Source organism: Ursus maritimus, unplaced genomic scaffold (genome assembly GCF_017311325.1).
Source record: "Ursus maritimus isolate PB19 unplaced genomic scaffold, ASM1731132v1 scaffold_18, whole genome shotgun sequence".
Lineage (NCBI taxonomy): Eukaryota > Metazoa > Chordata > Mammalia > Carnivora > Ursidae > Ursus > Ursus maritimus.
In genome coordinates this window covers 4718255-4741542 of record NW_024424230.1, presented here as the reverse complement: position 1 = coordinate 4741542, position 23288 = coordinate 4718255, and the positions used below count along the sequence as shown (strand labels likewise).

The 23288-nt window shown below is 42.5% G+C and overlaps 1 protein-coding gene across 1 annotated transcript in view; it reads right to left on the bottom strand.

The window, feature by feature from the left end:
- Nucleotides 1-23066, bottom strand: part of FBXO15 (F-box protein 15) — a 45116-nt gene extending 22050 nt beyond the window's left edge. Inside the window, exons 1-7 of the mRNA XM_008685892.2 lie at nt 22961-23066; nt 20126-20230; nt 16584-16826; nt 15837-16046; nt 12326-12452; nt 10816-10898; nt 9724-9866 (exon numbers count right to left, since the gene is read on the bottom strand). Coding sequence (XP_008684114.1) covers nt 9724-9866; nt 10816-10898; nt 12326-12452; nt 15837-16046; nt 16584-16826; nt 20126-20230; nt 22961-22983 — 934 coding nt within the window. The 5' untranslated portion in view covers nt 22984-23066. The remainder of the gene's footprint in view (nt 1-9723; nt 9867-10815; nt 10899-12325; nt 12453-15836; nt 16047-16583; nt 16827-20125; nt 20231-22960) is intronic.
- Between the last annotated feature and the right edge of the window lie 222 nt (nt 23067-23288).

The window sequence follows — 23288 nt, the reverse complement described above, 5'->3', positions numbered from 1 at the left end:
ATTTTGACAAAAGCAGCATACTTTAAAAATCCTTTCCCTTTGCTTCTTTTCTATCACTGTCCCTCTCAATCCTGACAAAAAGGCTACAACACGCTGTCCTGGGCAAAACGCTTTTCCTTCAGCTTCTGAAAACTGGTAATAATTAGCTTGATACAAAGAAAAAATACACGTTCCTTCATACTTTGCATTGCTGATCATGTTTTTTTTCAAGCTCTCTTTACACTTCAAAAATGCAGCTGCAGTATTTCCTGCCTGCTCTTTCCAGAGGCTGGACCACACTCCCATGGAAGTGCTCGGGACAGTTGTGCAGAGCTGAGTCAACACAGCAGCCCTGGCACTGTCTGCGCTCAGGGAGGCCTGCTGGCAAAGCTGGCCCATGGCTGTCTGGGCATTTGGATTCCAGAAGTGTTTCCACCTCACCTTTCCTAACCCATACGAGTGGCTCATTGTGTCCTCAGCTTGTATCAACCACGTGGTTTATAGTGAGCGTCCGTCCCTCTGAGGGTCTGGAATGGTGGTAGTGATGAGGGAACAGAAGGCAAGCTGAGGACAAAGCAGAACTGACACCCTGCAAAGCCCCCCCCCCACCCCCCAGATGTATGCAACATTCCTCAGCACTCCTGGCTGCCCAAAAGCTAAGGAAAAGAAAAACAAATGATTAACTGACAGAGATCACAATCCTGGGAGGCCTGGGTCTCCCTCAGTTTACACATGTCCTAGTGATTTACGAGGAAGAAGCTTTCTTATCAATAGCCTAACTTCCAGAGACCCATAATTCAGTTTCCTGAAGCCCTAACATTACCATCCCCTCCATAAAATTGAGGGAAGCTAAGGCAGAAGGAAATGTTAATAAAATCTGCAGCCCATTGATAAGGACACGTGATAGGAGGAAAGTAACATTCTCCAGGGAAGCTCCCAACTATCTTACTATTAACACCTTCTAAAGGGGTCAATGACCTTAGCTTGACAATAGTAAGGCCTCCAGTGTCCTGCGAGTCTTCTTTGACATATGAAAGTGCTTTCTCAGCCTCCCTTTTTCCTCACCTCCCCCAGCCCCACGGTATATAATCAGCCACCTCTCACAACCCGGGGCAGCAGCTCTTTCTGCCCACGGGTCCTGTCCCCGTGCTTTAATAAACCATTTTGCACCAAAGACGTCTCAAGAATTCTTTCTTGGTCGTCGGCTCCGGACTCCACCCCACTGAACCTCACCTATATTTTATGACCTCATCAGTAGTGCCAGGCAGAGGGAGCCTACAGGACCAGTCCCCAGTAAGAAACCTGGGGGCTGAGTCTTTAAATGAAATTCTCAGGCAGACAACCTTCACATGTGTTTTCACAACTCATTCTGGGAGAAAATAAGCACCTCCCAGGCGACTCCCCTGTAGCGCGCTTTCCTCTGCACGTGCCCACACACACCTTCTCCCCTTTGCTGATTTTGTTCTATACCCTTTCACCATAATAAACCTTAGCCATTAATACTACTATATTCTAAGTCCTGAAAGTCCCCCCACAAATCACTGAACCTGGGGTTGGTCCTGGAGACCCAATGCCAGCAGTCCACCCACATTTCCGAAAGAACGCAACACAGAATGCAAAGAAACATATGAGGCACTTCTACGAGCTTAACTCACAGTTTCACAAACCCCTCTTTCATTATTTCTTTCACTGTTTATCCTTCCGACCCCTTGCCTCTCATAAATCCACTTCAGGTGACAAAATATTTCTTCTCCTAAACTGCCTTTCAGCTTGATTTGAGGGACAATACACAAGAAGCAGGTAGCAAGTATGGCAGGTACAGGGATCATATATTTTTCTTTGAAGAAGAGAGATAATATGGATCCTTTTAGATAACTCTGAATCCAGCCATGACTTGTCAAAGTGGCAGAACACATAAAAACACAGAGAGAAAACTTCCCAGGTTCCTTGGGGGAGGAATATGACAGAGTTCCGAAGGGGAGTCAAACCTTTAGGGAAAGAAGAAAGGACACAGATCCTTTTATTCACTAGGAGGCAGTGCTGAGAGGTAGAGACTCCTACCCCTCAATACAGTGTCTGACTGAGGGAAAATAACGTCCGGAAGCTTGAGCAATATCTCATACAACAAGGCTGTAGGCTACCCCTGAGCGCTCCAGAATAGAGCCCACTCTCATCTTAAAGGGAGAAGGCCAGTGAAAAATACAGCAGGGCGGGGTGGCCACCAGCCTGGGAACACAGCCCACCAGACCAGTGTTGGGATCCAGAGCCAAGGAGCATTAGCTATGGCTTCAAATGGATGAGGACAGCCCTGCCGAACCCAGGGGACTTGCTGGGGGGCCACGGAGGTACTGCTCATCCTGGGGATCTCCCGCGAAACGAGCTCAGGCCTGATCTCTTCCGTGTGTCAGGAGTCTCACTCCAGGCACCAAGAACTAACCAGGGTCTTCTGTTTTGTTTGCAGTAACATGTATGGTAAAAAGAAAAAAAAATCTAAAGGACCTTGGAGCAAAGTCCATGAGACAGAGTTAAACAGAACAAAGGGATATCGTGTTCAGAGAAGACACTGCGATGGAGAGGAAGAGCGTCTCAACTGGCCAGAGCTCACTCTGCTGTTTCACTGGGCTTGTGCCAGTCTGAATATGAACCTGGCGTGAATCCTCTGATTGTGTGTGTTCCCTGCAGAGTCTGTTCTAAAGAGCCTCTCAGCCAATCTTAGGCAAATGGTTCTATACAATGCACGCTACACCACCACTCTAGACAAACACACATCCTCTAAAGATGAAGATATGCTCAGATATACCAGGATATCACGGTACAACTCATTAAAGCAGCTAGTAATTGCTGTGCTCTGCACCCCACATTTGTAAGAATAATCTGATAAAAGACTCTGGAGCCACAAAAGATGTGCATACGGGGACTCTGCTCCGCCTCAGTGACACCACACACTCTTGGTTAGTGGGTTTAACATGAGGTAAGGCCAGGTCTCTGTATCCATTTTCAAAATTTAATCAAGACCTGGGTGGTGATCACACAGGTGTTTGCTTTACGATAATCTGTTTTATGCATTTCTCTGTGTCAGTGCATAATACAAAGAATTTAATTACAAAAAAGAGAAAAGCAAGGGAACAGTTAATACAGAGAACAGTGGTTAACACAATATATAGAACCAGTAGGAAGGGACACACAGGTAGGTTCAGAGTTACTTACTGGTAACGGTCGATTTCCTACTCTGTGGGGTGGCTACATGGGTTTTACTGTTTTTTTTTTCCATAGCCTGTACACACATCATATGTAGGAAAGAATATATTATCTCACAATTAAAATTTTAAAACAAAAATTTTGTCAGCCATTCTATATGCGTATGAGTATGTCTAAATAGATTTTAGATTCAACTTTGCGAGTTGCATCGTAAATTCCCACTGGGCTTTTTTAATAAAACTGCAGTGAATTTGTGGACTAAATTAATATGTCCTCAGAATTCTTATTTAAAGTTGGAACGCTGGAAATGACCCTACACAATCATGAAATTCAGACTCCGTTTATAAGTTATGTCATATTTAAAGCTGTGCCCTTTCCATGCCCCATGACTCCCGCTAACTGGTCTGGACCCATTACCCTGTCTGAACACTGCACTGGTCATTTGGTCTGCCCTTCGGAGGACCCCCCAGGAATCCCTAGCGCCCCGCATGTGCCTGTCTCCAGGCTCAGCAGGCTTCTCTGTACAACCCAAGGACGGCAGGCACCGTATCTGACACATCTGTGCCCTATGCCTGGCACACGTGCATTCACTAACTGTTTGCTGACGAATGAATCAGATAAATCCTACCTTGCCCCCTTTACTTCCTCCACTCCCTACAGACAGCCTCATTAGAATCAGGCCAGGTTTCTCAGGTCTCACTCATAACACACAGTGGGTAGAGCGTCCTCAAAGTTAGGGACATGATGATAGAACATTTTATCCTTGATAGGGACAGAAAGTGTTCTTAAAACGCAGAGCAAAGTGCTGTCATCCCAACTGCAATGACATAGGCTGAATTTACTAAATATACCACATGGTACCACAAGAGAGTTTCTCAAAAACTGTAGAGGACATACCAGTTTGTACTTTCCTAAAGTGAGAGGACGCCGATGGCAGCAGCGCCCTCTGCTGACTTCTGAGCGCAGAACCACACGCAGAGGAAATGCCTCTCGCTTGTGTAGGCTTCTCAAGGAGGAAATCCGTTTTCTAATTATCCCCATCTCAGCTTCCCAACCTCCTCCATCTCTCTCAGTCCTGGGTCTTGTATAATCACCTGGCCTTCCCAGCGGGCTACCAGCATTAACAGAAAAGTGGCTACAAGCTGCCCCCACAGGTCTGCAGAGAAGGCCCCTTCCTGACTGCCCTTAGGATGCCAACACTTACTGACAGACCGAGTAACACACACAACAACACGTACTCTAGAAGCATGCCACTGAAAGTACAAATACACAGAAGACAGCACAGCCCAGTGTTTAAGACCCACGCTCTGGAGACTGGCCCCTGCAGGTGCAGACAGCGCTCTGCCAGGCGTGAGCTGTGCGTCATTAGAGAACTGACCTACACTACCAGCTCCAGCCACTTCACCAATAACACGGGAGAGAAAATAGTACCCAACTCACAGGCTTGCTATGAAGATTAAGTTGAATAATTAATATAAACATAAAACATTCAGCAAGAACCTGTAATGAGAGCCCACAAGTCTCCCCGTGCTATCGTCCTCCTTATTAAGGGCACAGCTCAGGTATAAGGAATGCATACAACGCTTAATTGAGGTTATGCTGTATTTGTTCAGAACTAGGAGAGGGTGAGTCCTCTCCTGAAGTTCTACATACTTCCCTAAAACAGATCGGACCTAAGAGCCCTAATCCCTGGAGGACACAGCACAGGCTCTCAAAGAGAGCAAAGATCATGTCAGATAAGAAAGACTGAAGTGAGAGGGCACTTGAGGACATCCTCCCAGAGACAGAACAAGCTCTCCACTAACACGGCCCAGAGGGCACCCGCACTTGCACCCTGAGGCTAGAACACCACACGTTAGTGGCCCCCTCAACAGTATATACCAGAAAGAGGGATGAGATTTTATTCTCTATTTCAAATAACAGAATGAAGTTAAAAGGGTTGAAGTACGGAGAAGAAAGGCAGAATTGTCACGCCTTTATAAAGCGGGGCAGGTTGTTCCCAGGCAGGGCCCTGAGCAGAGGCTGCAGAGCACACTCAAGCCCAAGACTCATTGTCTACATCACCTCTCAGTTCCTCCCCGATTCAGACACCAAGATTCTGGGCATAGCAGGAAGAGTGCGGAAGAAAAACAAGAAACCCTGAAAATTAAACAAGCAGCCAACTCAAAAAGCCAGAAAAAGATCAAAATAAACCTGAAGAAAACAGATGACTTTCTAGGAAATCATATAAATACTAAAAACTGATTCAATGAAAAGTGGAAAACCTGATTATAACCAGATCAGAAACAGATTTAAAAAATGAAACTATAAATAATCTGTGAGTGTAAATGGGAAAACACTAAATGCCAACAGTAGCTTAAAAATGAGCATCCATATGACATGAGAAGCTTCTGTCAGAGGTTCCAGGGTGTTTATCATTGGAAGATACACTGAGGAAATTTGCTACATTAATAGCATAAAGGAGAAAGAATCATGATCATCAATAGTTGCCTAAAGATGTATTGACAACATCTAAAAACCATTCCCAATATTTTTTTTAATCTAACTACTTTAGGAATAGAAAGTTCCTTAACTAAACTGCCTTGTATGAATACATAATACAAACCTAGAACAAACATCCCCAGTAATAAAATATTTTATTAATTTCCTATCCCCATCGGGTTAGAAATCCCCCCGTGTTGGGGCGCCTGGGTGGCTGAATCAAGCGTCTGCCTTCGGCTCAGGGCGTGATCCCGGCGTTCTGAGATCGAGCCCCACATCAGGCTCCTCCTCCAGGAGCCTGCTTCTTCCTCTCCCACTCCCCCTGCTTGTGTTCCCTCTCTCGCTGTGTCTCTCTCTCTGTCAAATAAATAAATAAATAAATATTAAAAAAAAAAAAAAAGAAATCCCCCCACGTAAAAGGAACTTGACAGTCTCTTTCAAAATAGGGGCGCCTGGGTGGCACAGCAGTTGGGCGTCTGCCTTCGGCTCGGGGCGTGATCCCAGCATTGTGGGATCGAGCCCCACATCAGGCTCCTCTGCTGTGAGCCTGCTTCTTCCTCTCCCACTCCCCCTGCTTGTGTTCCCTCTCTCGCTGGCTGTCTCTATCTCTGTCGAATAAATAAATAAAATCTTAAAAAAAAAAATTATATGAGCATTTGCCCTTTGACCTAGCAATCCTATTCCAATGAAAGTATTCCAAAGACAAACTGGCAAAATATAAAAGGATGTATGAAAAAGGCCATTTATTTACTATACCACTATGTGTAATAGCAAAGACTGGAAACCACAGAAAGAAACCATTAACAAACCGGCTACCTATATAGCTGGGTTTAAAAATAGAGAACAAGAAAAATCTCTATGTCATTCTAAAAAGTATCTCCAGAAAATATTACCAACTGGAAAAAAGCAAGAAACTTTTAAAAAGGAGTATAGTATGCCCTCTTTAGAAAAACTGGGAGAAATATAAATACACTGATGTATAGCATTATATATTCAGAAAAGAGCATTTGAAGACTAAACCAAAGGCCAATATACAGGGTCACCTTTGGAGGAAGGGATGAAGGACAAGGGTAGAAGTAAACCTCTCTCATTTGAAACTCTCTTTATAGTTTCAACTATAAACCATGTAAATGTGGAATGTAAATGTTTTCAATGTAAAAATAGAAGGAAAGCAATCCTGAAAAATAAAAAATGAACTGAAACAAATCACTCTGATTGTATGTCAAAGTGGTAGCATAACCACACAGAGAATTACTTTAGGTGATTTAACTCTCTGGCATGATGTATCTTAAGCCCATAAAGAGCCACAGGAAAATCTTAATTAAAAGAACATTCAGTGAGTTCATTATTAGTAACAATATCAATACTGCTATTTTTAAATTATTATATATTTTGATGTTGTTTGGGACAAAGACTTTCAGCATGAGAAAGAGATACAAGTATATAGTCAGGGAAGTTAATTAAAAACCTTAAAATCTTTCATTTAAATGTATGCATGATTTATTTCTTCCCATTATAAAATTTACAAACTTCTTAGCACTGCCTCCCGAAAATGCTAAAAGGAATGAAAACCCAAGAGCAACGTGCATCTCCAGGATCCAGAGCCTGGTTTCTAAATACCATAGTGTAGTAGAACTAAAAGAAACCAGAGCTCCTACGAAAAATGGATAATTTCAGATCTGCACAAGAAACAAACAAGATCAGCTTGAGGTATCTGGTCATGTTAGAGTACAAGCAAGCTACCAAAGATGACTAGAGTCATGTCAAAAGAACACAGGAGAAGATGACAATTTGAGCATCTCAATAACTATAAAAAGAGTAATGACTAAAAATAGACTAAAATACATTAGCTACATTTTTTAATCTATTAGTTCATAATAATACTCCCCCCCAAAAAAAAAACCCTCTAAGTCATCTTTGAAGACTGTTAGAACATTAATCACTATTCTGTAAGTAAAGAGAAAGACTCAAGCATGTGCCCTGCCCTTCCTGTACTAATCATATTTCAGTTAACTAAATAGTTGATAAGAGAAAACTTTTCTTTACAGAAGGATCCTAGATAATGCACACTGAGAGAATGACTGAACTAGGGAAACATCATTTTTGCAACCTCTAATAAAATAATGGATATAGGTGCCATTATTTGGTGAACATTCATGGAGAAATCTATAATAGGAGCAAGCCAAAAACTCCTTAACCCACTGATCAATCTTAACATATTAATATTTAGATAAATGTCTTAGAAGACACAAATAACAAAGCTCACTCAAGAAGAAACAGATTAACTTAAGTAGCCCTGTATTGATAAAAGAAATTGAAGCTGTAGTTAAAAACCTTCCCACAAAGAAAGCTCCAGGCCTTGATGGCTTCACAGGTGAATTCCACCAACAATTTAATGAGAACTACCAATTCTATGTAAAAGCCTCCAAAAAATCCAAGAGGTAAGAATACTTCCCAACTTACCCTATGAAGTGGCCTGAGACCAAAGCCACATAAAACATTACAACTGGAAGATACGATGAAAGAGAAGTAACAAAGATAAAATACTAAAGATCTTAACAAGAAATGTGCAAAACTAGTATGAAGAAAATTCTGACATACCCTGAAAGACATGTAAGTATTTTTGAACAAAATGAAAGACATACCACATTCTTGGGCAGGACAATTCAACAACAAAGATGTCAATTCACCTCAGGGCAACATATACATTTGACATAATTCTAATAAAAATGCCAACAAGTATAGAAAAACCTAGAATTCCTAAGTCAAAAAACAAAGACTCAAAGACTAATAGGGGGCGTATCAAAAGGGCACAGAAGCCAGCTTGAAGTAGATCCCACTGATCAAACTATGGGACAACTTTAGCTTCAAAAAGAATAATGTCGGTAACTGTCGATAAATTATTGAATAAATAAAAAACCAAGAGTCCACAATGACACTAAACAACAAAGACAGAAGAAAGAGCGTGCACTCAAAATAATTTCCACCACAGGAGGTGAGATAACATCAATTCCTTAATCTGAGCATTGGTGGTCAAAAGAGAAAGGTCATTTACCCTGCCACTACAGGAGTTCACCAGCTGATGTGGGGAATTTCCTTAGAAAATCCCAGCTAATAAATGTAGAAATATGAGAAAATCACCATTAATAAGAAAATCACCAAAAATTAGAAAATCACTAATTTTTAAACTCTAACAGAAACTGAGTCAGGCAAGGATTAGTAATGGATGTCAAATCTATTAAATGAAAGAATTCCAGGGATCAGGATATTCAGAAATGAAGTATAAAATTTCCCCTATAAAATATTATTACCAAAAATGTTTAACTTGAAGGGCGACTGGGTGGCTCAGTCAGTTTAGCATCTGCCTTCAGCGCAGCAGATCATGATCCCGGGGTCCCGGGATGGAGTCCCACTTCGGGCTCCCTGCTCAGCGGGGAGCCTGCTCCTCCCTCTCCCTCTGCTGCTCCCCCTGCTTGTGCTCTCTCCCTTTCTCAACTCTCAAGTAAAATCTTTAAGGGGGAAAAAAAAAAAGGAGGAAACAATGAGACAAAGCAGAACAGGGGGCATTCTATGTTCCTTCCTCCCTTTCACTCAACTGAGGTCTCCTCCCTCTTAGCCTACTCCTGTCTCTGTCTCAGCTTTGGGGAGCATGATAAATATGATTGCAGTATATACAGAAGGGTGGTTTCTCTTTATTCTTATCCTGGACAGATACCACACTGGCCCTGTGGGCAAGTTTACTGAATTCCTTTGAGAAAGAAGGGAAGAAGTTTTGGGTAGGGGGAGGAGGCACAGCAGAGCAAAACAGTAAGGAAAGTATCAGCAGAAAAGATGAGTAGAGAATATTCCAGAAGGTAGAGAGATGGTAATGAAGGAGACGGAGCCCAAGGCTAAAGAGACTAGATCCAGCCGTGGGATTTTACAAGTCCTACGATGAGGTATGGGTATGGGAAGACAGTGCCAACAGATGATCAGTGAAGAGACAATTCTTAGATAGAAAAACTGGTCCCCTGTTGTCTCCAACCTTTTAATTTCATACTGAAACAAAAACTCAATTAGTTTCACCTTTCTTGGTAAAGAGATTGCGAAATGTACCACACAGGTAGAAAATCCCACTGCTGTGCATATCAACATGGAGCTGGTAGCCATGCAGTCCGTACTCTGGGCTGTCATCCAAAAGAGGGGTATGAGGAGGTAGCTCGTAGGGGCTAAAAAGCAAAACAAAACATACACACAAGTTTGTCAACACCAGAGATAAAATGTTTAAACTGAAAATACTCTTTAAAAAAATTAACATCCATCCTAACACCAGCTCCCATCAATCTTCTGCAGGGCTCCCAATAATGTCCCACACCAGGAACTCAAGAGAACCACTTTGTGTTCCTTTCACCAACTTCTATAAAAACAGGTGAAGGAATGAGTTCCATAAGTATCCACAAGAGGACCACGGATGAATATGTCTCTGGGATCTGCCCTGGGACAGCAGCTCTGCAAGACAGCTCTGCTCCTTGGAGGTCTCAGTGACCAGAGGATGGAAATGCTCAGCAGGGAAGTGCACCACACAGCAGACCTACAGATCGGAAGCCCAGGCAGAAGACCCAGAGTGATGATGAATGAAGTTCTGTTCAGTAAGAAAAACCTTACTATGTAAGGTAACAAACTCAAAAGCATTCAGGAACTTTTCAGATAATTTTTAAAAATGAGTATGAGAGCAGTCGAGAAATGAAAAGCATATTCCTCATCTGAAGACCCTCAAATTCACTGAATGACACACACTGTGTTGACCAAGCAAAACACATATGCAGACCCGACTGAGCCATGGGTCTGCGTGCCTTGCAAGATATGAAAACTCACATTAGTGCAAAGAATGGGAAGCATCTTGATGCACTGGCATCTTGCAGTAATGACATTATCCTGCCCCCATAAATAACATTCTACTGAGGACATAATCCTTAACCCAGAACAAATAAAGCAAATATGTAGTCATGAATAATCCAATTATTTTAACAACAGCTAAGTAATTATGCCTGTTGGCTTGTGCCTACTGATTAAAAACAGAATATCTTTGTAGCTATTCTCAGGATATTAAGATGGTATCAACTTCTAATCCTTTACACTGACTACAAAAATTTAATACACCCACATATAAATACATACACAGTGGCTGAGCCTAATGTGCTCTTCTCCACAAGGTGATGGAAATGAAGATTTGCCATAACAAAAGCCAGTTCTTCCTCCCTCTGAAAAGTTAATTAGAAAGAATACATTTTCAACTGAAATATATTAATTTTTCAAAAGTCGTTGTGAAGATCATAGCACATTCATCTTACAGACAGATGCAGTTTCTTACAACTGCAAGATTACCACAGTACTAATGCATTATTACTGCTAATACATTATTACTATCCCGTAAGACTTACATGTCGTATTGACAGCAGGACCACAATTCACCCAAATACAGAGCATGCAGTACCAAAACGTTAACATCCTAGCACTTGTGAAATACCAAAATACTCTATTATACACGATTGTGAAAATACACATTGTTAGTAACAGGTTCTCTCAAACTCTTTCCCAAGATAAGGCAATACCGGTTAAGACTTCACATACACGAGATTAATTCCACAAATACTTAACGTTAGTGGCATAGGTCCCTCTCTTGAGTACCTGCTTGACTTGGCAAAGCCAGTGGGAATGTGACTGTAGAGGAACAGACATCCATTTCTCCCCAAATTCACAGCTGACACTGACTGGTGGAGGTAACCCAGAATGGTCGGTCTGAGGCACCACGCTCCAGAAGCCAGCCAGAGGACAGTCGGACTGACCTGGGTCCTCATAACTACGTGGGCCAACACAGACTGATGAACTCAAGTCAAGGAAATGCCCAGCAAGCCAGCTGCTGCCTGGGCCACAAGTCAACCTCACGCAGAGAGCGAGGGAGGGATAGACAAACTGATTGCTTCAGCAGGTTGAGAAAGACAAAGGCATGACGAGAGGATGATGCCGCAGATCTTCGTTCTGTCTAGCATCATTCAGACTCGCGGACTGTTCTTCTCAGCATCACATCTGTGAACTTCTATCTTAAAACCCCCACAGACCAAGGTCAACAGATCTCCACATACATGTGGTGTATAGACGAACATCACACTGTCAACGCTCTTCACTGAAGTGATGGCCCAGAAAGTAACCCCAGAGAAGGGAGCGAGCCAACAGCCTCACCCCGTGAAAAGAAACCTCATCTAGTGGGAAAGAACTCTTTAGACACTGTCCCCTGAAGGGCAGATTACACTCAAGGCCACACGTACAGGATCAGAAACCCATGTGGAGACTGGGTAAACACTTGGTAAGAGACACTCTGGCAGACATGAGATGGGAAAGGAGGAGGAAGGAACACGGACTGCCGGGAAGGACAAAGGGGGAGACTCCCATGACGTGAGAGGGAGAACACGAACAAAACCATGCAGGCAGGAACAGGTCGCCTGTCATTTGTGACGGCAGAACAGCAAAGTGGCCTCCACAGAACAGGGGTCATTTAGCTAGGAAAGTGAAGTTGTGAGAGCGTAAACCAGAATGTGGTTAGTGGGAAGTTGGAGGGACCTCACATTTGGTGAGTCAGCATGGAGCTGAGAGGGAGATGGCGCAGTACAGGCAGGGACTCGAACCTTACCTTCCACAGGCCCACCAGGAGGCCTGGGTGTAGACAGAAGATCCGAATGAGTCTGTCCCAGCCAATCATGGTGGATTCAGTTATGTTACTCAGATTGTACTTTGCAATTAAAGAATGCCACCGAGGTCTTTGAACATCCATGCCAAAGAAAGGAAAGAGAGAAATGAGCTTTCACATCTGGAGTGTTATCAATTCTGTCTAGTGTATCTAAAAATACTTTCGAAGAAGAGCGCGCTAATAATGTGCACCTTGCTAATAAATGGTGCGTGGAGGGTCAGGGGACATAAACAACTCCTATAAATCAAAGGGAAATGGACACACTCAAATTTCTCGCCCAACTCTGTTTTCCTTCCCTTCCTCCTCGCTCCTACTGTCAACTCAACAGCCCAGTCAGAAGTAAGTAGAAGAATCATAAGGGTGAGAAAGAATCATCTTTTCTCCTCTTCCCCTCAGAGCCCAGCACAATGCTATCATCAAAAGTAGATTCTCATGTGTATTCCTAATCAAGGGAAATAATGCCTAAGCAAAGATGAAATATTTTAAATGACAAAAAAAAGCAGGTGGTCTCAGTAGGCTGTCTGACAGCAGATATACATACCTTTCAAAGTTACGATCAAGGATAACTCAGGGTGAAAATTTTAATATTAGAAAATGAATTTAAACCAAAATCCTGAGTACTGTCATGAAGGAGATCCATGGTGAACTCTGTATTAGAATTAGTGTCTAAGAGTAAGTAACAACTCAGATGTGTAAGGAAACACAACTCTGCTATTCATCATAAGAGGTAAAAACAAAACAAAACAGAAGGAAACATTCTATAAGCACTATAATGGTAAACATAGATGTCTGTCATTTCCAGGGATCTAGAGATAGTTCAGGAAATTATAAAGGAGATGAGATCTCAGTGGTGAATTAACATAGCTCAGCATTAAAGGCAAGTCCCTAAGGAGCTGGGGCCACATGGTATTCAAGCATTCTCCTCCAGCACCTAAGACAGCAGCTGTCAGGAGACAGGTATTCAAATGTTCACTAGGTAAAAGAATCAGAAAACTAACGAGTTCTGCAGTGGCACTGTTTCCAAGTGGGAGCATGAGAGGGGGAGGCTTTAAGCAACAGAAGCAGATCTGCAGCTTCCACACTACCCTGGTCTCCCCCTCAATTTTCAAAGGACTTTTTGTGCTGAAAACCACAGCAGTTAGGAAGAGGTGGTCAGCGAGCACGTGTGTGATGTGTGACCTAAAAATATTCCCCGCATAGTATGCGGGGAGGAAGCCAAACACAGGGTTAGGAACCTAAGTCTACCATCAAGTAAACCTTAGATCCAACCCTAAGGCGCTCAGAAATGGTAGCCACTGCGTCTACGATTATCAGTGTGGACAGACGAGGCCAGGCGGAGCGTGAAAACCCTCCTCTCCCACTCCTCAGTGGGCCCGAAAGGAGAATACTCATCACCCTGGCTCCAGAGCAGTTTAAACAGAGAACCAGCTAAGAGCTCACGTGTCTTGGCCTCACAGGCCATACAGAGAGAAATAAAGGCTGATATCTACTCAACATTCATCCCAAATCTGGAGAAGTATAGCATAAATCACGGAATGGAGAACACTTGCAGAGGAGAAAATTTAATGAGTCTGACTAGAACGGTATAAATTACAGGAAAATTCAGATTGCAAATTACATAAATAAGGCTTTCACTGCTCTTGAAAAACTTCTCATGGAGGAAAGAAAAAGGACCCAAATAACAATCACCAAGTTTCTCCTTTGCTGTCACACAGATGGGGCATTTGCTCTCCAACTTGCAATAAAAGAGCCCATCAAAAGAGATTCCTAAAAAACACTTTCAGTGTCTGTTCTCCACAGGTTATAAAATGCTAGCCGAAGTCCACTGAGTTTTAATGGAAATAAATTACACTAAATCAATTTTCCCAATGAATTCTAGCACCTCACTCACTGTGCAGTGTAGTACTTCTGACCCGGATGGCAGTTTTCGGGAGCGCAGTATCTTTAACTGAGCTTTACAATTCAACACTATCCACTTCGTCTTCCATGACCATGTTAATGGATGTTAATAATGTTGTCCTAATGCCTATCAATAATATTTCATGATATGTCAAGTCATATATCGTTCAGTGAGATTAGTACAAAGATGGCAGACTGATTCTCCAAACATCATTTCATAGTGCATAAAACCTAAATCCTACATTTAAAAAATCTGGTGTCTATCATGATACCATAAGAAATTTCAGAGATTTATCCAAATAAAGGTACCATTTAAAAATGTAAGCATGCTTCCAAAATATCTTCAGTAATATAATCAGGGAAAATCATTCACATCTTATTCTTCGTAGCATTAAAGTTATTTTCAGAATATGATAAGACCTGGCTTTGTCATCACTAAGAAGCCCAATGCTCTTGTGTTCCCAGCACAAAAAGTAGAAACCTAATCACTGAAACAATCCTCAAAGAATCAGCACCAGAGAGCAGAAGCTAAAACAAGGTTCTGGGTTACAAAGCTGCCAAAATGTGTCCATGTCCAGGGAAGCCAGGAAAGAACGCTGCCCCAGCATGCCAACACTTCCCATCCCAAGGACACATGGGACGTGTGAGAGAAACCAGGGGTGGAACACAGCACACAGGCTGGTAGGAACAATGACGTGGTACATGCCATAGCAACGTCAAAGGATGCTGGGCAGTAAAGGAGGCAGTCGAGGGCAGGAAACTGACCCTGGAGAAGGCAGCTAGGACCTCTGTACCTCCGTGTTCACTGTGCCTTTTATGCAGGTGCACTTGCTTGCTCAGGAGGTCAGGATGCTACAGCAGGCAGCACCTGGCTTTTAGGAGAAAGCGACTAATGACCAGAAGAGTGAGCAGGAGAGACTAGTAATGCATGTGGACGCAGCACAGAGCCCCTAAGTATGGACCCCATGCACATCAGCAAGGTGACACACACGGATCTGACTGGTGCACTTAACAGTGAAACGTTCTGATCTTCTTCACGGCAGCCGTGCATGCTAAATACTCCTCGCCATCATCATCACCCCATTCCACACACGGGAAAGCTGAGGCACACAGAGACTGAGCTATTTGCACAAGGTTACACATCCAGTCAGTTCAACAGAAAGGAATATAAAAATAAGAATAATTATCTTATAACCTAATGTTTAAACTATGATTACAGTACTATTTACTAAAGAAGAAAGATATATCTTTGTGTTAAAATGGTTAAAACTAAAAAGCTCAAAAGGTTAGCCATCAATCACCTAGGAATTTTGTTAACTAGAATACTATTCTGTTATAGACAACCAAGGTATGAGGAACCTAAATTTAGATCTAATCATAAATGTTATAAATCCATTCTTTTTCTGCTCTATAGTGATCCAGAATGCAAGAGAAGTCTTTAAGATGCAATCGAACTAAAATACACTGATGGTATTTTTAAATTACAAGAATGATGGCGACTAGTATTTACGCATAAGATGTTCTCACCCAAAGGTTCTATTGAATTAGTACTTACCCATTTTTGGAGGGGGTTTTAGATCGGTCCATGAAAACTGGTGTCACACCACACAAATCTAAGGTTGACAACGTGGCTAGCTGTGGCCAAGTTTTGCCATACCACATAACCGTCACTGATGAATCATTTACGGAAAGGTCAATGTGCTCCATGATGTACTCTCTTCCATTTTTTTCTTTCAATATAATTACCCAACCTAAACCAGATATTCTGGAGAAAGAAAAGCTAAAAATGATTGCCTCATTGCAGAAAAAAAATGCTAAAGTCAATTTCACGTAACATCTCTAAAGTTGCTAGTTCCTGAAAAGTCCAAGCTGAAGTTCTCAGAAAGTGCCTGACATAAATTTTCAGTTCATCAATGGTCCTCTCTACAGAGCTTTTCTCCTCACCTCACAAACATTCACTGAACATCAACCATGTTCTCAGAACTAGCATACACAGACAAGACCCCATTCTGCCCAGAAGGAAGGAAGCTCTGGACGCCATTGCTTTATTACAGCAGATTACTAGGTTATTTCTGCTTTTCATAAAAACTGCAGACCATGTATATGGAATAGGGAAATGGTATACAGCTAACAGACACACAGGAACACACGAATACATCAAAAGACAGTCCCTCACAGCATAAACCGTACATTTGTCCTTATACACTCAATACCCTGAGCTTACGCCATCCTTCTTTTTACACCGACATGCATGGAAGTGTTAAATGGGAACATGCCCATGGCTCAAGAGGGTGCTGGGTACCTGAGGGCCTCTTTGGTTTTAACTGGAAGGCCTGTGTAAGGGTTGACAGGTTTGAGAACCTGAGCTAGCGCTGCTTTTACAGATGCTCTTTGTTTTGTAATATATTCTTTCTTCCAATATCCAGGTTCTTTATCCTCAACCGACAGTGAGTTCATAGATACAGCGGTCTTCTCTGCTGAGTTAACTTTCCAATTAGATCTTTTAGGTGAAAATGCAGTTGAATAGATTCTGATCCAAATAAAACTGGGGGAGAAGAGGAACTACATTAACTAAGAGACATTGTCATGCCCCTGCAGTAGCAATGCATTAGCTTAGAGATGCACGATCATTTTTAAATAGTCCGAGTCCATGAATAAATCACACTGAACATTTTACAGCTGCTCATGTGTTAAAGTGAACTGCAGTTTGAGGTAAGTGTTTCAGATTCACCAACCCCAGAAACACGTACTAAAAGGAAGAGCTTACTTCCCAGGATCAAGTTAAAATGAGTGATCTCACGGTATTTGGCATCATCCAAACCACTGCCATCCTACAGCAATAATGGAACAGACTATAGAAAAATAACAAGAAATATACAAGGTGATTCCTATTGTGTTATTTTAAGTATATACATTTTTAAAAGATTGGAAAGGAACCATATATACATACACACACAGAGAAATGTCAGCAGCAATGGAACTGTATGCTATTTTTGATTTCTGTCTTAATTTTTCCACAAGGAACACATTATGCTTGCACAAAGAGAAGTGAAAAAATTCACTGCATAATGAATGAAAAAAATGAAGAAAAAACCAACAACAGTTAGTACTTTTTAAGTACTGTGTTAAGCATTATTTGAGTACTTTGTAAATGTTAACTAATTACCAACAAACCCATGAAGTAGCTACTATTATTGTCCCCACTGAACAGACAATGCAGTGAGGCCCTGATGCAAAGATCTGGCCCCAGCCAGTCTGTGTATGTTGAAGAAACGGTAGACCCAGGATTGTCGCACGCAGACTCAACCAGCTCACACACCCATCCCCTGTGCTTCTCAGCCTCTTTAGTTAACAGAGAAATGAACTTGAGGAAACCAAATAATTTCTCCAAATGCAGAGAGCCAGCGAGCCACAAGGTTGAATCCAAATTCACCTCTGAGTCACAGCCTGTGCCCCTCCCGCCCATCACACCCAGAGGCCTAGGAGAAGTCACAGGAGCAGTGGCAGCTAGCAGGGGCTGAAGGGAGCCCAAGGCATCTCTCTCCCAGCCAATGCTCTCCTTCAGGGACAGAAAGAAACTTCTCTTGGGGGAAACTGAGGTAGGGTTACAATCAATTTCCTACGGTGAAAGGTGAGCTTTACATAAATAAATGTAATGACATGCTAATTTATGTCTCCACATTTCTGTTTCGGTATGGGATGAACTGGCCAGTGGCCAGCAGGAGAAGGCATGCCCCGCACTGGCGGAGACCCGCTGGCGATGCCCCACGCTCCAGAGCCTAGCCCGTGCTCGGTCAGCCAGTCACCACCGCAGCAGCAAGGAGCACCTCGCAGACATTCCACTGGCACACGCGTCTCCTTGATGCAGGCAGTACACAGACTTCCCAGCCAACTCACCCAGAATCAATGCCTACCCTACCAACGCCCTTTCTAGTCTGCACTTTCAAATCATTTCTCACCCCACGAATCCTTTACCACCAAGTTTTCTGCCCTCAGGTATTTATTTTCCCAGTTCTGAAATGTCTGGCCTTTCATATGTGAGCTAAGAGTTGCAAAATGATGATGATTTGAGTCTATCAAGGTAAATCTGAAACTGTTTCGCCAAAATCCCTTGAGTAGGCACTTTTAAAAACTCCCTTCACATAAAAGCTTGTTCATATTTTCTTCAAATTTATTTTACTCGTCATTTTACTCCACGTAAATGTTCGCAGATCTCTCACATTGGCACTGCACGAACGGCAGCCGATCTATTCCTGTGCACAAACAGCACTCCCAACTCCCAGAGCGAATGCTGCGGCGGAGGGGAGCAGAGCGCGAGCCCCAAACCCCACACACCTTCAGTTATGACCACACCTAACGTCTGCATGAGAACCACTTTCACACACCTCAGCTTCCCGTATTCACCGTAAGTGAAGCCTAAAAAGAACATTTCATAGAACGAAAATCCTGTGCAGGCTGTTCCGCTTGATTATTTATAAAATACAAATGTCAAGTACAAGATGCTTCTAACAAGTACTCAAAACCCAAACACATTCATTTCTTGATTACCCATCCTGTTAAAAGACTAAGGTGGATTTGAGGACAAGAGCATATTCAGCTTTCTGACTACCAGCCAGGCACACGCAAACTTCAATCAAACAAGTTGTGGACAGAATGGGGCCAATTTAATGTTCTGATAAACAGTGTTTATATGCCCCTTTTGAAGTCTAACTATAAAATCAGACAATGACTCTTAAAAATGAAATTCAACATATGCAGGGGCACCTGGGTGGCTCAGTCGGTTGAGCACCTAACTCCTATTTTTTTTTTTAAGATTTTATTTATTTACTTGACAGAGAGAGAGAGCATGCACTCAAGCAGGAGGAGTAGCAGGAGTGCCTGACTCTTGATTCTGGCTCCGGTCACGGTCTTAGGGGAGTGGGATTGAGGCCCCTGTCAGGCTCCATGTTCAGGGTAGAGTCTGCTTGAGATTCTCTCCTCCTCCCCCCTCCCCCGCTCCTGCTTGTACACACATTTGCTCTCTCTCTTTAAAATAAATAAAAATTTTTAAAAATAAAATAAAATTCAATGTGTGCAATTAAGATATTTCCTATAACAAGAAAACAAACATAAGGGTAACTTCATCAGAAGCTCAGATTTTTAAAGGACAACTCCCAAGAAGGTGGGATGGGCGCATAATTAATAGTAAACATATGCAAGGAACATTACTGGAGGTATGGCCCCAAATCCAGCGGAAGGCCCAGTGCCTGCATCATCTGGACCTGTGAAGGTCAGTGGGGAGACATGATATTTAGGGAAACTAAGAAATTTATAAGTTATCGGCTTATTGAGTAATTGGAGCTCTATCCTTAAAGTAAGAACCCTCCAAAAAGCTATAGTTTGGGATATTTAATTGACCTCTTTCATGAAAAATGCCTTACTGCTCTTTGCTTTAGTGAATATCTTCACCTCTTATTAAGAGTCATAAAAAAGAGACAAAAATTGTTCTACATCCATTCTAGAACTACTGTCAAGAACAGGCTTATTTCCCTTGAATCCACACTGAACCTTCTTGTGTGTTTACTGACACAGACAGAAACATATTCTTCCATACAGGAGACAATAGCTACGCCAATAGTAAGTTTGATCTTTTTCAGTTCATGCAAAGAGATTCCTTCTCTTTAAGCATATAAATACAAATCACTGAAAATATCATTTGACCATTAGACATATTACCTCTGTGTCCAAAAATACTTTCAAAATTAATTCTTTTAAATTTAAAAAATGGTTAAAATGGTCTTACGAGTTTTCATGACTGCCACCAAAACATGAAAAGACGAAAGAGAGACTTGGTTTTCTCCTTACTTGTCATTGGCCAGATGATAAAAGTGCCTATTCACACATCCAGTACACAGCAGGGTCACGGCGTCCAAGTAGGAAAAGATCTTCAGCAAGATTTCTGAAGGTATACTGAGAGAAGGGAAGAGATCAGAGAAGCAGGCAAGCATTTGAGCTAAAAGTTACCCAGAAAACAATGGCTGTTCACCTCCAAACCGAAGGTGACCAGCACCCCTCCTGTCCGAGAGGCAAACTGCGCTGTTATCTTCCAGTGGTTTCTCAACTGAAACACCCTGCTATCACAAGCCTCATGACCTAAAGGAATCCAGAGACCCAAGGGCATGGGAAGCTAACCTCCTTGGCACGTTACTCATATTCACACGCTGTGAATCCACAGGCAGGATTTCCCTACCTCCCTCATGAAAGTATGCATCATTCTTCGGTGAGATAAAGGAAGTAAGAAAAAAGAATGCATTCTTAGCTCTTAATTAAAAAATAACACAGAATCTTCCTCCTCCTTAAAAAAAAATGGAATAGGAAATATCCACTTATTTTCCACCTAACCCATACCACCCTCACGCACCCTCTTCCTGCACGTCCTCACACTTGAAACCTTCCTCTGGGACTTTAAGGAGACACCAAGCCCTCTAAGATTGTCTGAACTCTCTTTTCCTTTCTCATTTATTGCCTAAATAAATGACATTGAGTTGCATTCTCAACACCCCATGTATTTCTATGACCTTACACTTTTACAAAACAACTATCAGAATGTGAATGTGTCCAGAAAGCCTCCCCAATGTTAGGAAGTCAGGGATGGGCACGTTTGAACCTGAGGCTGGAAGAAAGCAAGCCAGAGAAGACTGGGGGAGGGGGGGAGGGTTGGGGATAGAGAACTGAGGCAGTAAAAATACTTTGGCCAATTTAAAATAGCTTGTCCCTACTCTCCATTTGTGATCTCAACTATGTTAAATTTTTAAATTATGATGAAAATCAGGTTATCAAATGTTTCATAGGGAAATAATCAGTCCTAAGATTCTGATAATACTGAGAAAGAATGAAGTGTCTCCTCAGAGAAAAGATGATGAATGCAAGACATGCCTGATCCCTGTCACTAGTCAGAGCTACCCCTACTCAAAAGCTTTGAGATATTTTTATTTTAAGACTTTATTTTACTTATTTGACAGAGAGAGAGGGAACACAAGCAAGGGGAGTGTGAGAGGGAGAAGCAGCCTCCCCACCGAGCAGGGAGCCTCAGGGAGCCTCAGGGAGCCCGATGCGAGCTTGATCCCAGGACCCTGGAATCATGACCTGAGCCAAAGGCAGACCCTTAATGGCTGAGCCACCCAGGCGCCCCAGCTTTGGAGAGATTTAGCCAGGGACTCCCTGATTGTTAAACAAATGGTTTTGCTTAGGGATTAATTAAATCCCTCCTGCCAAATGAAATTCCTTACATTCAGAGTCAATAAATTAGACACCTTCAGTGACAAAAGGCTGCTAATGTAGACGGCAAAGTTGCAAGAAAACACATTTTGTGAGCACTTGGATAACCCGCTGCACACAGGCTTCATATTTTGACTCAACTGTTTCACAAAAATTCAGTTGTTATTTTTTAAATCATCATAATCCAAAAAAATGTAGAGCTGGGCTTAAAGAAAACATTTCAGAAAAGTATCTGGCAAATCTTATCCAGGAAGAATTATTTAATTGGACTAAAATCCTATTCAAAGGCCATTAGAGAGGTTCACCCTCCTACCCAGCAGACTAACATAATGAAGGGGGGTGCTCTCCCTGTACTTCTAGCAAAAGCAGAAAACCCCCACTTTATAGCTAGAACAGCAGAGATCAAAGACATTCTTAATTATTGTTCATGAGGTTTCCTCAAGGCCAGTACAATTACTATCCACACCCATATTGGGTCACTTTGTGTGCGATTCTAATTATTTCATACTGCAGCGGATGGAGGTGGGGGAGGATGGGGAAGGAGACTGGAAAGTGAGAGGCAGGACAGTCCAAGAAGCTCAAAGTGTCACAGCACAGTGTCTGGTACAGAGAAGGTCCTTGAATATTTGATGGATGTATGAACCGAATGAGTATTCGTTCTATTTCCTGTATCAGATTATTGTATGACAGATCGAGTTCTCAGAGTATAGGGTCTAAAGCTTAAATTGCTGTCCTTAATTCTTTTTTAGTTTTCATTTCTTTTTAAAAACACACTGAAAGTATGTACTCTGTTAGCTGAGTTATAGTATCAAAAGCCCGAAACTTGAAACCAGGTAACTTAGGTTTGAATCTGGATTTTGCGATACGCAGATTATGTGTACCCTATTTCCCCCGCTGTAAATGTCTGCGGGGACCCCACGCATTTGGGGCACCATACAATGTTTAGCAGAGAGTTGGGGCCCCAGAAGCGTCAGTACAGCACAAACCCACAGGCAATGCAGCATCAATTTCAAGTAATTAGTTCAAAAAAAGGATTCTGCAGAACCTTGCCAGGGCAAAATGGGCTCCCAAAGCACTGGAAGCTATGAGACCGAGAGACCTCTGGAGCTTTTAGAAGAACACACTTCAATCTCCTTTCCACTGTTTCAAGGGTCTTTATCAACTAGAACGTGAATAGTTTTGAAGCACATTTTTTAAAAAGGAAAATTTACTTGTCACTTTCAGAAGTTCGCTTCATAAACCTAGTCTAATAATGACAGTGCTGACAGGCTGATGACTCATAGCAAACTCTCCGTGTTGTACTTTCTTCCCACGCAATTCTATTCTCAGCTCAGAACAGCAGCTTGGTATGTACAGCGTTGGAACTTTCTCTAAGAACTCCACCCCAGAGCCCCCCAGAAGAGCGCCAACACTGCGACTCACCTCTCCAGAGACACGGGACTCATAGTGGAGGGCAGCTCACAGCGCTTTCCCCGCCCAGCACACTGTCTCAGGGGAGTGCTTCCAGCACACCGGGCACCCAGCCCCTTTCTGAAAAAAAGACGGAAAAGTCAAGTTATAATGACAAGTGACCTGTCCAGGCCCCTCTACAAAACCGTAAAGGGTTCGTAAACTCCAAGAATGACTCATTGTGAAATTTCACCTCAGGAAGGGGAAGGGGAAGAAAAGAAGGAGAAGGGAGGGAGTGAGGGAGGGAGGGAAGAGAGAAAGAAGGGAGAAAGAAGGAAAGAAAGAAGGAAGTGGGGAGGGA